The 14577-nt window shown below is 42.7% G+C and overlaps 1 protein-coding gene across 3 annotated transcripts in view; it reads left to right on the forward strand.

The window, feature by feature from the left end:
* Window positions 1-14577, forward strand: part of TEP1 (telomerase associated protein 1) — a 153781-nt gene that overhangs the window by 83047 nt on the left and 56157 nt on the right. For all 3 annotated transcript variants that reach the window (XM_069760560.1, XM_069760541.1, XM_069760550.1), the window contains exon 27: window positions 4039-4218. In XM_069760560.1, coding sequence (XP_069616661.1) covers window positions 4039-4218 — 180 coding nt within the window. The remainder of the gene's footprint in view (window positions 1-4038; window positions 4219-14577) is intronic.

Here is a 14577-nt window from a genome sequence, read left to right on the forward strand (position 1 = left end):
ATTCCTGAGAATAAAGCGATGCAAAAATAATTATTTTTTCTATAAAATAGTTTTTATCGTATAAAAGCGCCAAAACATAAAAAAATGATATAAATGAGGTGTCGCTGTAATCGTACTGACCCGAAGAATAAAACTGCTTTATAAATTTTACCAAACGCGGAACGGTATAAACGCCTCCCCCACAAGAAATTCATGAATAGCTGGTTTTTGGTCATTCTGCATTCTAAAAAGCGATCAAAAAACGTCACGCACCCGAAAATGTTACCAATAAAAACGTCAACTCGTCCCGCAAAAAACAAGACCTCACATGACTCTGTGGACCCAAATCTGGAAAAATTATAGCTCTCAAAATGTGGTAACGCAAAAAATATTTTTTGCAATAAAAAGCGTCTTTCAGTGTGTGACGGCTGCCAATCGTAAAAATCCGCTAAAAAACCCGCTATAAAATCAAACCCCCCTTCATCACCCCCTTAGTTAGGGAAAAATTTAAAAAATGTATTTATTTCCATTTTCCCATTAGGGCTAGAGTTGGGGCTAGAGTTAGGGTTAGGGCTTGGGTTAGGGCTTGGGTTAGGGCTAGGGTTAGGGCTAGGGTTAGGGCTAGGGCTAGGGTTAAGGCTACAGTTAGGGTTGGGGCTAAAGTTAGGGTTGGGGTAAAGTTACGGTTAGGGTTTAGATTACATTTACAGTTGGGAATAGGGTTGGGATTAGGGTTAGGGGTGTGTTAGGGTTAGAGGTGTGGTTAGGGTTACCGTTGGAATTAGGGTTAGGGGTGTGTTTGGATTAGGGTTTCAGTTATAATTGGGGGGTTTCCACTGTTTAGGCACATCAGGGGCTCTCCAAACGCGACATGGCGTCCGATCTCAATTCCAGCCAATTCTGCGTTGAAAAAGTAAAACAGTGCTCCTTCCCTTCCGAGCTCTCCCGTGTGCCCAAACAGGGGTTTACCCCAACACATGGGGTATCAGCGTACTCGGGACAAATAGGAGAACAACTTTTGGGGTCCAATTTCTCCTGTTACCCTTGGGAAAATATAAAACTAGGGGCTAAAAAATAATTTTTGTGGGAAAAAAAAGGATTTTTTATTTTCACGGCTCTGCGTTATAAACTGTAGTGAAACACTTGGGGGTTCAAAGTTCTCACAACACATCTAGATAAGTTCCTTGGGGGGTCTAGTTTCCAATATGGGGTCACTTGTGGGGGGTTTCAATGTTTAGGTACATTAGGGGCTCTGCAAACGCAATGTGACGCCGGCAGACCATTCCATCTAAGTCTGCATTCCAAATGGCACTTCTTCCCTTCCGAGCCCTCCCATGCGCCCAAACGGTGGTTCCCCCCCACATATGGTGTATCATTGCACTCAGGACAAATTGTACAACAAATTTTGGGGTCCAATTTCTCCTGTTACCCTGGGGAAAATACAAAACTGGGGGCTAAAAAAATAATTTTTGTGGGAAAAATTTTTTGTTTTATTTTTACGGCTCTGCATTATAAACTTCTGTGAAGCCCTTGGTGGGTCAAAGAACTCAAAACACATCTAGATAAGTTCCTTAGGGGGTCTACTTTCCAAAATGGTGTCACTTGTGGGGGGTTTCAATGTTTAGGCACATCAGGGGCTCTCCAAACACAACATGGCGTCCCATCTCGATTCCAGTCAATTTTGCATTGAAAAGTCAAATGGCGCTCCTTCGCTTCCGAGCTCTGTCATGCGCCCAAACAGTGGTTTACCCCCACATATGGGGTATCGGTGTACTCAGGACAAATTGTAAAACAACTTTTGGTGTCCATTTTCTCCTGTTACCCTTGGTAAAATAAAACAAATTGGAGCTGAAGTAAATTTTTTGTGAAAAAAAGTAAAATGTTCATTTTTATTTAAACATTCCAAAAATTCCTGTGAAGCACCTGAAGGGTTAATAAACTTCTTGAATGTGGTTTTGAGCACCTTGAGGGGTGCAGTTTTTAGAATGGTGTCACACTTGGGTATTTTCTATCATATAGACCCCTCAAAATGACTTCAAATGAGATGTGGTCCCTAAAAAAAATGGTGTTGTAAAAATGAGAAATTGCTGGTCAACTTTTAACCCTTATAACTCCCTAACAAAAAAAAATGTTGGTTCCAAAATTGTGCTGATGTAAAGTAGACATGTGGGAAATGTTACTTATTAAGTATTTTGTGTGACATATCTCTGTGATTTAATTGCATAAAAATTAAAAGTTGGAAAATTGCGAAATTTTCATAATTTTCGCCAAATTTCCGTTTTTTTCACAAATAAACGCAGGTACTATCAAAGAATTTTACCACTATCATAAAGTACAATATGTCACGAGAAAACATTGTCAGAATCACTGGGATCCGTTGAAGCGTTCCAGAGTTATAACCTCATAAAGGGACAGTGGTCAGAATTGTAAAAATTGGCCTGGTCATTAACGTGCAAACCACCCTTGGGGGTAAAGGGGTTAATAATAAATAATTCTGAATGACATGATCATTAAAAAACATAGACAAGATAGTAATAACAAGGATAGTGACACCTAAGTGCCACGCACAGCAAGGTTAAAGTACAAGTACAAAAAATAGCAAAAAATGTCCGTCCAATGATGTAAATGAAATATATAAGGGGAGGTAGCAGGGCAATGCCAGGTATTAATACGGTTTTGAAGATAAACGGTGGCTCACACAGATATGCAAGTGCAAAAAAGAAATACAGGTGGTAGAAATCCAGTCAATACAATATAGTATAGGGAGCCACAGTCAATTTAGCCAAATCATTTCATCATCGGACGGACATTTTTTGCTATTTTTTGTACTTGTACTTTAACCTTGCCGGGCGTGGCACTTAGGTGTCACTATCCCCGTTATTACCATCTTGTCTATGTTTTTTACTGATCATGTCATTCAGAATTATTTATTATTAAAGTGATTACATTTAATGAAATTTTGCTCTGGGACTCACTTTTTTTGCTTTTGGGTAATATAGTATATTTGATGTGATAGAGCAATTATACTTTTTCGGCCGTTTTTTAGTTAAACACATTTGAGAGCAGCATGACGTGGGGGCAGAGACCCTGATTCCAGTGATATGTCACTTACTGGGCTGCATATTGTATTTTTAAATATAGTACGTTATGTGTAGGCATAAAACTGCCAACCACTGATGGGTGCAGAGTTATACAGAGCTCATGAATATGGAGGACTACATGGCAGTAGGTTTACTAATCCTCCAAGTGCTAGTCTCCTGCTGATAAAATAGTGTATTTCTACAAAAAAAGTTAGAAAGCAGCTCAGTAAGTAACACATCACTAGAATCTTCAAGTGGTGAAAAAAAGAAATTGTTAGTGTGCATGTGTGTGTGTGTGTGTGTGTGTGTGTGTGTGTGTGTATATATATTAGCTTGTCACCATTTTCCAAGACCCAATTTTCCCTCGATGTAGCTGTGTGCACATTATTCTGGCGCTCCATTTTTTTCTCCTTACAACTTTTGCAGATTGGGATAGCTAATTTCATATTTTGATACATCGGATATTTATGAACACTGTGATACTCCATATGTTGTGTTTTTTTTTTTTTTTTTTTATTTTCACTTTATTTTTGATGAGGGAAAGGGGGTAAATTCAAATTTTAAAAAATATATTTTTATTTCTAAAATTTCTTGAAAGTACAGTTTAACTTTAATATTAGCTAATTAATTTATTAACTTCTCTAAGAATTTTAAAATGTTTATAAATGTCAAAGGGGTTGTCTAGTATTTTTTTTTTACACGTCTCCAGCAGCGGATTGGTGAGTTGTGTAGCTGTGTCACTGGAGTCTGGGTAATAAGGAGCAGCAGGAGACATTGAAGGCATCAACATTGCGTTGGCAGAGGATCAGTAGACTCAATTTTACCTCCCTTTGTTTATCGGCAGGTATAGGTTAAAAAAAAAAATTATGGAGTTTGAAAAGTCCTTAAATGATTTCAGACTAAAAGTAAGGTTGCAAAAATGGTGAAATATCTTATATTCTAAAAGTTGATGGTAACTAGTTGAATTTTGTTTCTGCAGAGAGTAAACTTAGTTCTGAGCGTAACGGAGGGCTCCTCTTTGTGTAGCACTTTAAGCAAGCGCAAGGGCATCACTCTCATTCCGCTGGGCAGACTGGAACCAAGTGAGCGGGCGGAGCTGGTCAGAGGAAAGCTTGCAGTATATGGAAAAAAGCTGGAAGAATCTGCTTTCAATAATCAGGTCAGATGTTGGTGCTCACATTCTTAGAGCGTCCATATGTAGTGTCCTGTCTGTATAATGTCCTCTTTCTTATGAAGATCAGCTCTCTATGCACCCTGTAAAGGGAATGTGTCACTATTCTTAATTTTTATGAATAATTATATAAGCATTTATTTTTAAAACCAAATACAGACGTTCGTTCCGGGGATAGTACCAAAAAAGCACGTAGTAAACTAGGGGAGAAGACAAAGGCGTAAGTCAGGACAAAGTCCGGGGTCAGAGTACCAGAATAATAGCGGAACAAAGCAAAAGGGCAAAACAAGCGGGTCGTCAGAACCCAGTCCAAATATCAGCCAGCAGTAGATCAGAACTCACAGCACAGGAAACGGGCAAACACACACTAGAGAGCAGAAACTTTGACTGGCAGTAATCTGGGCCAGACAGCTCTCTTAAAGGGGTTTTCCCACGATCTAAAATTCATTTTAATCAATAGATTTTGAAATAATAATACGTTCCACAATTTGATGTGTTGGATGTAAGTGCTGTGTCTGATTGTGCAGGATCATGGTCTGATCATACCACAGCTCCTGGGCAGGGGGATGAGGAAGCAAAAAAGTATACAGACATTACAGCACGGTTCGCAGCTGATTATTTTTGTGAGGCAGAACATTTTCCTGCGTATTTTTAAGCAATGTTTTACCTCAAAGAAAGAATCAGCTGTGCCCCTTGCTGTCCTGTCTGTGTAATCTTTTGCTTCCTCCCTGCCCAAGAGCTGTGGTATGATCAGACCATGTTCAGACACGGCCATTACACAGTACACAGCAGGGGCACATTTATAAGATTATCTCAGCCCAGGGACATTTTATTTAATTACATCCAATTGTGGAAATTATTATTATTCCAACATCTATTGATTAAAACTCTTGTTCATGGGGAAACCCCCTTGAAGAACATATAATCTGGTCAATAAGAATATTAATAAAAATTAGCAGTAACAATCCAGGCAGCTATGGTGTCACACCCAATGAGACTCTGATCTGTTCTGGACAAATGCTGTGTTCACATTGGGAACAGGCAGGCAATTACTAAGAACAGGAAGACATCTCTGCACCTCCCAGTCTGATAGGTCAACTGAGCTGTCAATCACTGGCAACTCACCAGGCCCCAGCATAAGATGACAGAGCTGTCCATCACTGAGTCTCAGACACACTGGGCGGAGGAGTTGTGACATTACGGTTTTAACATTTAGTTATGTTGTTTTTTTTGTGGGGCCTACCATGTATATTTGCTGGTCAGTATGTGTCTTAGCACGACACTTGCACCCACAAATACTTCAGCCTCAGGCTATAGAGACGGAGTTCAGAGTCCAAAACCATCTCCTGTAATGTTAGGAGATGTTACTATGGTAACCCTGCCCTACCGGTGTCCAGAGGTGAAGTGGATAGGCTAGAGAAAAAAATAGCTCAATAGGGTCTTATCCCATAAATATTGGGTAGCGTACATAATCGGGCTACCCAAGTTGTGCTCACTGCAGTATTTAGAGCACAGCAGTGTAATCGTCACTCTGCTGTCCTCTGAGCGCTGCACTCTGACTCGGCTCTGCTATGTCACTGTAAATCCTTACTCAGTAATGCATGGATGGCTAAATGAAGCCTTACTGCTGCATCTGCACTCTGACTCGGCTCTGCTATGTCACTGTAATTCCTTACTCAGTAATGCATGGATGGCTAAATGAAGCCTTACTGCTACATCTGCACTCTGACTCTGCTCTGCTATGTCACTGTAAATCCTTACTCAGTAATGCATGGATGGCTAAATGAAGCCTTACTGCTGCATCTGCACTCTGACTCGGCTCTGCTATGTCACTGTAATTCCTTACTCAGTAATGCATGGATGGCTAAATGAAGCCTTACTGCTACATCTGCACTCTGACTCGGCTCTGCTATGTCACTGTAATTCCTTACTCAGTAATGCATGGATGGCTAAATGAAGCCTTACTGCTACATCTGCACTCTGACTCGGCTCTGCTATGTCACTGTAAATCCTTACTCAGTAATGCATGGATGGCTAAATGAAGCCTTACTGCTGCATCTGCACTCTGACTCGGCTCTGCTATGTCACTGTAATTCCTTACTCAGTAATGCATGGATGGCTAAATGAAGCCTTACTGCTGCATCTGCACTCTGACTCGGCTCTGCTATGTCACTGTAAATCCTTACTCAGTAATGCATGGATGGCTAAATGAAGCCTTACTGCTGCATCTGCACTCTGACTCGGCTCTGCTATGTCACTGTAAATCCTTACTCAGTAATGCATGGATGGCTAAATGAAGCCTTACTGCTGCATCTGCACTCTGACTCAGCTCTGCTATGTCACTGTAAATCCTTACTCAGTAATGCATGGATGGCTAAATGAAGCCTTACTGCTACATCTGCACTCTGACTCGGCTCTGCTATGTCACTGTAAATCCTTACTCAGTAATGCATGGATGGCTAAATGAAGCCTTACTGCTGCATCTGCACTCTGACTCGGCTCTGCTATGTCACTGTAAATCCTTACTCAGTAATGCATGGATGGCTAAATGAAGCCTTACTGCTACATCTGCACTCTGACTCCGCTCTGCTATGTCACTGTAAATCCTTACTCAGTAATGCATGGATGGCTAAATGAAGCCTTACTGCTGCATCTGCACTCTGACTCGGCTCTGCTATGTCACTGTAAATCCTTACTCAGTAATGCATGGATGGCTAAATGAAGCCTTACTGCTACATCTGCACTCTGACTCGGCTCTGCTATGTCACTGTAAATCCTTACTCAGTAATGCATGGATGGCTAAATGAAGCCTTACTGCTGCATCTGCACTCTGACTCGGCTCTGCTATGTCACTGTAAATCCTTACTCAGTAATGCATGGATGGCTAAATGAAGCCTTACTGCTACATCTGCACTCTGACTCCGCTCTGCTATGTCACTGTAAATCCTTACTCAGTAATGCATGGATGGCTAAATGAAGCCTTACTGCTGCATCTGCACTCTGACTCGGCTCTGCTATGTCACTGTAAATCCTTACTCAGTAATGCATGGATGGCTAAATGAAGCCTTACTGCTACATCTGCACTCTGACTCGGCTCTGCTATGTCACTGTAAATCCTTACTCAGTAATGCATGGATGGCTAAATGAAGCCTTACTGCTGCATCTGCACTCTGACTCGGCTCTGCTATGTCACTGTAAATCCTTACTCAGTAATGCATGGATGGCTAAATGAAGCCTTACTGCTGCATCTGCACTCTGACTCGGCTCTGCTATGTCACTGTAATTCCTTACTCAGTAATGCATGGATGGCTAAATGAAGCCTTACTGCTACATCTGCACTCTGACTCGGCTCTGCTATGTCACTGGAAATCCTTACTCAGTAATGCATGGATGGCTAAATGAAGCCTTACTGCTGCATCTGCACTCTGACTCGGCTCTGCTATGTCACTGTAATTCCTTACTCAGTAATGCATGGATGGCTAAATGAAGCCTTACTGCTACATCTGCACTCTGACTCGGCTCTGCTATGTCACTGTAAATCCTTACTCAGTAATGCATGGATGGCTAAATGAAGCCTTACTGCTGCATCTGCACTCTGACTCGGCTCTGCTATGTCACTGTAAATCCTTACTCAGTAATGCATGGATGGCTAAATGAAGCCTTACTGCTACATCTGCACTCTGACTCGGCTCTGCTATGTCACTGTAAATCCTTACTCAGTAATGCATGGATGGCTAAATGAAGCCTTACTGCTACATCTGCACTCTGACTCGGCTCTGCTATGTCACTGTAAATCCTTACTCAGTAATGCATGGATGGCTAAATGAAGCCTTACTGCTACATCTGCACTCTGACTCGGCTCTGCTATGTCACTGGAAATCCTTACTCAGTAATGCATGGATGGCTAAATGAAGCCTTACTGCTGCATCTGCACTCTGACTCGGCTCTGCTATGTCACTGTAAATCCTTACTCAGTAATGCATGGATGGCTAAATGAAGCCTTACTGATGCATCTGCACTCTGACTCGGCTCTGCTATGTCACTGTAAATCCTTACTCAGTAATGCATGGATGGCTAAATGAAGCCTTACTGCTACATCTGCACTCTGACTCGGCTCTGCTATGTCACTGTAAATCCTTACTCAGTAATGCATGGATGGCTAAATGAAGCCTTACTGCTACATCTGCACTCTGACTCGGCTCTGCTATGTCACTGGAAATCCTTACTCAGTAATGCATGGATGGCTAAATGAAGCCTTACTGCTGCATCTGCACTCTGACTCGGCTCTGCTATGTCACTGTAAATCCTTACTCAGTAATGCATGGATGGCTAAATGAAGCCTTACTGCTGCATCTGCACTCTGACTCTGCTCTGCTATGTCACTGTAAATCCTTACTCAGTAATGCATGGATGGCTAAATGAAGCCTTACTGATGCATCTGCACTCTGACTCGGCTCTGCTATGTCACTGTAATTCCTTACTCAGTAATGCATGGATGGCTACATGAAGCCTTACTGCTGCATCTGCACTCTGACTCGGCTCTGCTATGTCACTGTAAATCCTTACTCAGTAATGCATGGATGGCTAAATGAAGCCTTACTGCTACATCTGCACTCTGACTCGGCTCTGCTATGTCACTGTAAATCCTTACTCAGTAATGCATGGATGGCTAAATGAAGCCTTACTGCTACATCTGCACTCTGACTCGGCTCTGCTATGTCACTGGAAATCCTTACTCAGTAATGCATGGATGGCTAAATGAAGCCTTACTGCTGCATCTGCACTCTGACTCGGCTCTGCTATGTCACTGTAAATCCTTACTCAGTAATGCATGGATGGCTAAATGAAGCCTTACTGCTGCATCTGCACTCTGACTCTGCTCTGCTATGTCACTGTAAATCCTTACTCAGTAATGCATGGATGGCTAAATGAAGCCTTACTGATGCATCTGCACTCTGACTCGGCTCTGCTATGTCACTGTAATTCCTTACTCAGTAATGCATGGATGGCTACATGAAGCCTTACTGCTGCATCTGCACTCTGACTCGGCTCTGCTATGTCACTGTAATTCCTTACTCAGTAATGCATGGATGGCTACATGAAGCCTTACTGCTACATCTGCACTCTGACTCGGCTCTGCTATGTCACTGTAAATCCTTACTCAGTAATGCATGGATGGCTAAATGAAGCCTTACTGATGCATCTGCACTCTGACTCGGCTCTGCTATGTCACTGTAATTCCTTACTCAGTAATGCATGGATGGCTAAATGAAGCCTTACTGCTGCATCTGCACTCTGACTCGGCTCTGCTATGTCACTGTAAATCCTTACTCAGTAATGCATGGATGGCTAAATGAAGCCTTACTGCTACATCTGCACTCTGACTCGGCTCTGCTATGTCACTGGAAATCCTTACTCAGTAATGCATGGATGGCTAAATGAAGCCTTACTGCTGCATCTGCACTCTGACTCGGCTCTGCTATGTCACTGTAAATCCTTACTCAGTAATGCATGGATGGCTAAATGAAGCCTTACTGCTGCATCTGCACTCTGACTCGGCTCTGCTATGTCACTGTAAATCCTTACTCAGTAATGCATGGATGGCTAAATGAAGCCTTACTGCTACATCTGCACTCTGACTCGGCTCTGCTATGTCACTGTAAATCCTTACTCAGTAATGCATGGATGGCTAAATGAAGCCTTACTGATGCATCTGCACTCTGACTCGGCTCTGCTATGTCACTGTAATTCCTTACTCAGTAATGCATGGATGGCTAAATGAAGCCTTACTGCTACATCTGCACTCTGACTCGGCTCTGCTATGTCACTGGAAATCCTTACTCAGTAATGCATGGATGGCTAAATGAAGCCTTACTGCTGCATCTGCACTCTGACTCGGCTCTGCTATGTCACTGTAAATCCTTACTCAGTAATGCATGGATGGCTAAATGAAGCCTTACTGCTGCATCTGCACTCTGACTCCGCTCTGCTATGTCACTGTAAATCCTTACTCAGTAATGCATGGATGGCTAAATGAAGCCTTACTGCTGCATCTGCACTCTGACTCGGCTCTGCTATGTCACTGTAAATCCTTACTCAGTAATGCATGGATGGCTAAATGAAGCCTTACTGATGCATCTGCACTCTGACTCGGCTCTGCTATGTCACTGTAATTCCTTACTCAGTAATGCATGGATGGCTAAATGAAGCCTTACTGCTACATCTGCACTCTGACTCGGCTCTGCTATGTCACTGTAAATCCTTACTCAGTAATGCATGGATGGCTAAATGAAGCCTTACTGATGCATCTGCACTCTGACTCGGCTCTGCTATGTCACTGTAATTCCTTACTCAGTAATGCATGGATGGCTAAATGAAGCCTTACTGCTGCATCTGCACTCTGACTCGGCTCTGCTATGTCACTGTAAATCCTTACTCAGTAATGCATGGATGGCTAAATGAAGCCTTACTGCTACATCTGCACTCTGACTCGGCTCTGCTATGTCACTGGAAATCCTTACTCAGTAATGCATGGATGGCTAAATGAAGCCTTACTGCTGCATCTGCACTCTGACTCGGCTCTGCTATGTCACTGTAAATCCTTACTCAGTAATGCATGGATGGCTAAATGAAGCCTTACTGCTGCATCTGCACTCTGACTCGGCTCTGCTATGTCACTGTAAATCCTTACTCAGTAATGCATGGATGGCTAAATGAAGCCTTACTGCTACATCTGCACTCTGACTCGGCTCTGCTATGTCACTGTAAATCCTTACTCAGTAATGCATGGATGGCTAAATGAAGCCTTACTGCTGCATCTGCACTCTGACTCGGCTCTGCTATGTCACTGTAAATCCTTACTCAGTAATGCATGGATGGCTAAATGAAGCCTTACTGCTGCATCTGCACTCTGACTCGGCTCTGCTATGTCACTGTAAATCCTTACTCAGTAATGCATGGATGGCTAAATGAAGCCTTACTGCTACATCTGCACTCTGACTCGGCTCTGCTATGTCACTGTAAATCCTTACTCAGTAATGCATGGATGGCTAAATGAAGCCTTACTGATGCATCTGCACTCTGACTCGGCTCTGCTATGTCACTGTAAATCCTTACTCAGTAATGCATGGATGGCTAAATGAAGCCTTACTGATGCATCTGCACTCTGACTCGGCTCTGCTATGTCACTGTAATTCCTTACTCAGTAATGCATGGATGGCTAAATGAAGCCTTACTGCTACATCTGCACTCTGACTCGGCTCTGCTATGTCACTGGAAATCCTTACTCAGTAATGCATGGATGGCTAAATGAAGCCTTACTGCTGCATCTGCACTCTGACTCGGCTCTGCTATGTCACTGTAAATCCTTACTCAGTAATGCATGGATGGCTAAATGAAGCCTTACTGCTGCATCTGCACTCTGACTCCGCTCTGCTATGTCACTGTAAATCCTTACTCAGTAATGCATGGATGGCTAAATGAAGCCTTACTGCTGCATCTGCACTCTGACTCGGCTCTGCTATGTCACTGTAAATCCTTACTCAGTAATGCATGGATGGCTAAATGAAGCCTTACTGATGCATCTGCACTCTGACTCGGCTCTGCTATGTCACTGTAATTCCTTACTCAGTAATGCATGGATGGCTAAATGAAGCCTTACTGCTACATCTGCACTCTGACTCGGCTCTGCTATGTCACTGTAAATCCTTACTCAGTAATGCATGGATGGCTAAATGAAGCCTTACTGATGCATCTGCACTCTGACTCGGCTCTGCTATGTCACTGTAATTCCTTACTCAGTAATGCATGGATGGCTAAATGAAGCCTTACTGCTGCATCTGCACTCTGACTCGGCTCTGCTATGTCACTGTAAATCCTTACTCAGTAATGCATGGATGGCTAAATGAAGCCTTACTGCTACATCTGCACTCTGACTCGGCTCTGCTATGTCACTGGAAATCCTTACTCAGTAATGCATGGATGGCTAAATGAAGCCTTACTGCTGCATCTGCACTCTGACTCGGCTCTGCTATGTCACTGTAAATCCTTACTCAGTAATGCATGGATGGCTAAATGAAGCCTTACTGCTGCATCTGCACTCTGACTCGGCTCTGCTATGTCACTGTAATTCCTTACTCAGTAATGCATGGATGGCTAAATGAAGCCTTACTGCTACATCTGCACTCTGACTCGGCTCTGCTATGTCACTGTAAATCCTTACTCAGTAATGCATGGATGGCTAAATGAAGCCTTACTGCTGCATCTGCACTCTGACTCGGCTCTGCTATGTCACTGTAATTCCTTACTCAGTAATGCATGGATGGCTAAATGAAGCCTTACTGCTACATCTGCACTCTGACTCGGCTCTGCTATGTCACTGGAAATCCTTACTCAGTAATGCATGGATGGCTAAATGAAGCCTTACTGCTGCATCTGCACTCTGTACATTCAGTTTCAATGTGCAGTCATCTCTTCTGATGTGTTTTGTAGATGCAGAAAAACTTTATTCACAAGTCCCTGCATCACAGACAACGGAATGGGGCTTTACACTGACACAGGAGAGCTTCTTTAGAAATATATTTAAAACGAAAAATAGATGGCATTGCCGCATCTGTAAAATTACAGTCTATGAAAATTTAAAATAAATTAACCCTTACGGTAAATGGCATCAACAAAAATATAATCACAATGCCTAGATTGCGTTTTTTCGTACTCATTGAAGTCACCAACAAAATGGCCCTGCACTGTGATACTAAAATTTGTCCTCCCTTATCCTTTTGTAGACACTGATAGGAGGTGGGGAAGGGTGACATCAGACACATGTGAGCAGACCCCGCCCACATTTACTGCAGTCGTAATGTAACATAGTAACATAGTAACATAGTAAGGCCGAAAAAAGACATTTGTCCATCCAGTTCAGCCTATATTCCATCATAATAAATCCCCAGATCTACGTCCTTCTACAGAACCTAATAATTGTATGATACAATATTGTTCTGCTCCAGGAAGACATCCAGGCCTCTCTTGAACCCCTCGACTGAGTTCGCCATCACCACCTCCTCAGGCAAGCAATTCCAGATTCTCACTGCCCTAACAGTAAAGAATCCTCTTCTATGTTGGTGGAAAAACCTTCTCTCCTTCAGACGCAAAGAATGCCCCCTTGTGCCCGTCACCTTCCTTGGTATAAACAGATCCTCAGCGAGATATTTGTATTGTCCCCTTATATACTTATACATGGTTATTAGATCGCCCCTCAGTCGACTTTTTTCTAGACTAAATAATCCTAATTTCGCTAATCTATCTGGGTATTGTAGTTCTCCCATCCCCTTTATTAATTTTGTTGCCCTCCTTTGTACTCTCTCTAGTTCCATTATATCCTTCCTGAGCACCGGTGCCCAAAACTGGACACAGTACTCCATGTGCGGTCTAACTAGGGATTTGTACAGAGGCAGTATAATGCTCTCATCATGTGTATCCAGACCTCTTTTAATGCACCCCATGACCCTGTTTGCCTTGGCAGCTGCTGCCTGGCACTGGCTGCTCCAGGTAAGTTTATCATTAACTAGGATCCCCAAGTCCTTCTCCCTGTCAGATTTACCCGGTGGTTTCCCATTCAGTGTGTAATGGTGATATTGATTCCTTCTTCCCATGTGTATAACCTTACATTTATCATTGTTAAACCTCATCTGCCACCTTTCAGCCCAAGTTTCCAACTTATCCAGATCCATCTGTAGCAGAATACTATCTTCTCTTGTATTAACTGCTTTACATAGTTTTGTATCATCTGCAAATATCGATATTTTACTGTGTAAACCTTCTACCAGATCATTAATGAATATGTTGAAGAGAACAGGTCCCAATACCGACCCCTGCGGTACCCCACTGGTCACAGCGACCCAGTTAGAGACTAAACCATTTATAACCACCCTCTGCTTTCTATCACTAAGCCAGTTACTAACCCATTTACACACATTTTCCCCCAGACCAAGCATTCTCATTTTGTGTACCAACCTCTTGTGCGGCACGGTATCAAACGCTTTGGAAAAATCGAGATATACCACGTCCAATGACTCACCGTGGTCCAGCCTATAGCTTACCTCTTCATAAAAACTGATTAGATTGGTTTGACAGGAGCGATTTCTCATAAACCCATGCTGATATGGAGTTAAACAGTTATTCTCATTGAGATAATCCAGAATAACATCCCTCAGAAACCCTTCAAATATTTTACCAACAATAGAGGTTAGACTTACTGGCCTATAATTTCCAGGTTCACTTTTAGAGCCCTTTTTGAATATTGGCACCACATTTGCTATGCGCCAGTCCTGCGGAACAGACCCTGTCGCT

Source organism: Ranitomeya imitator, chromosome 1 (genome assembly GCF_032444005.1).
Source record: "Ranitomeya imitator isolate aRanImi1 chromosome 1, aRanImi1.pri, whole genome shotgun sequence".
NCBI classification, from domain to species: domain Eukaryota; kingdom Metazoa; phylum Chordata; class Amphibia; order Anura; family Dendrobatidae; genus Ranitomeya; species Ranitomeya imitator.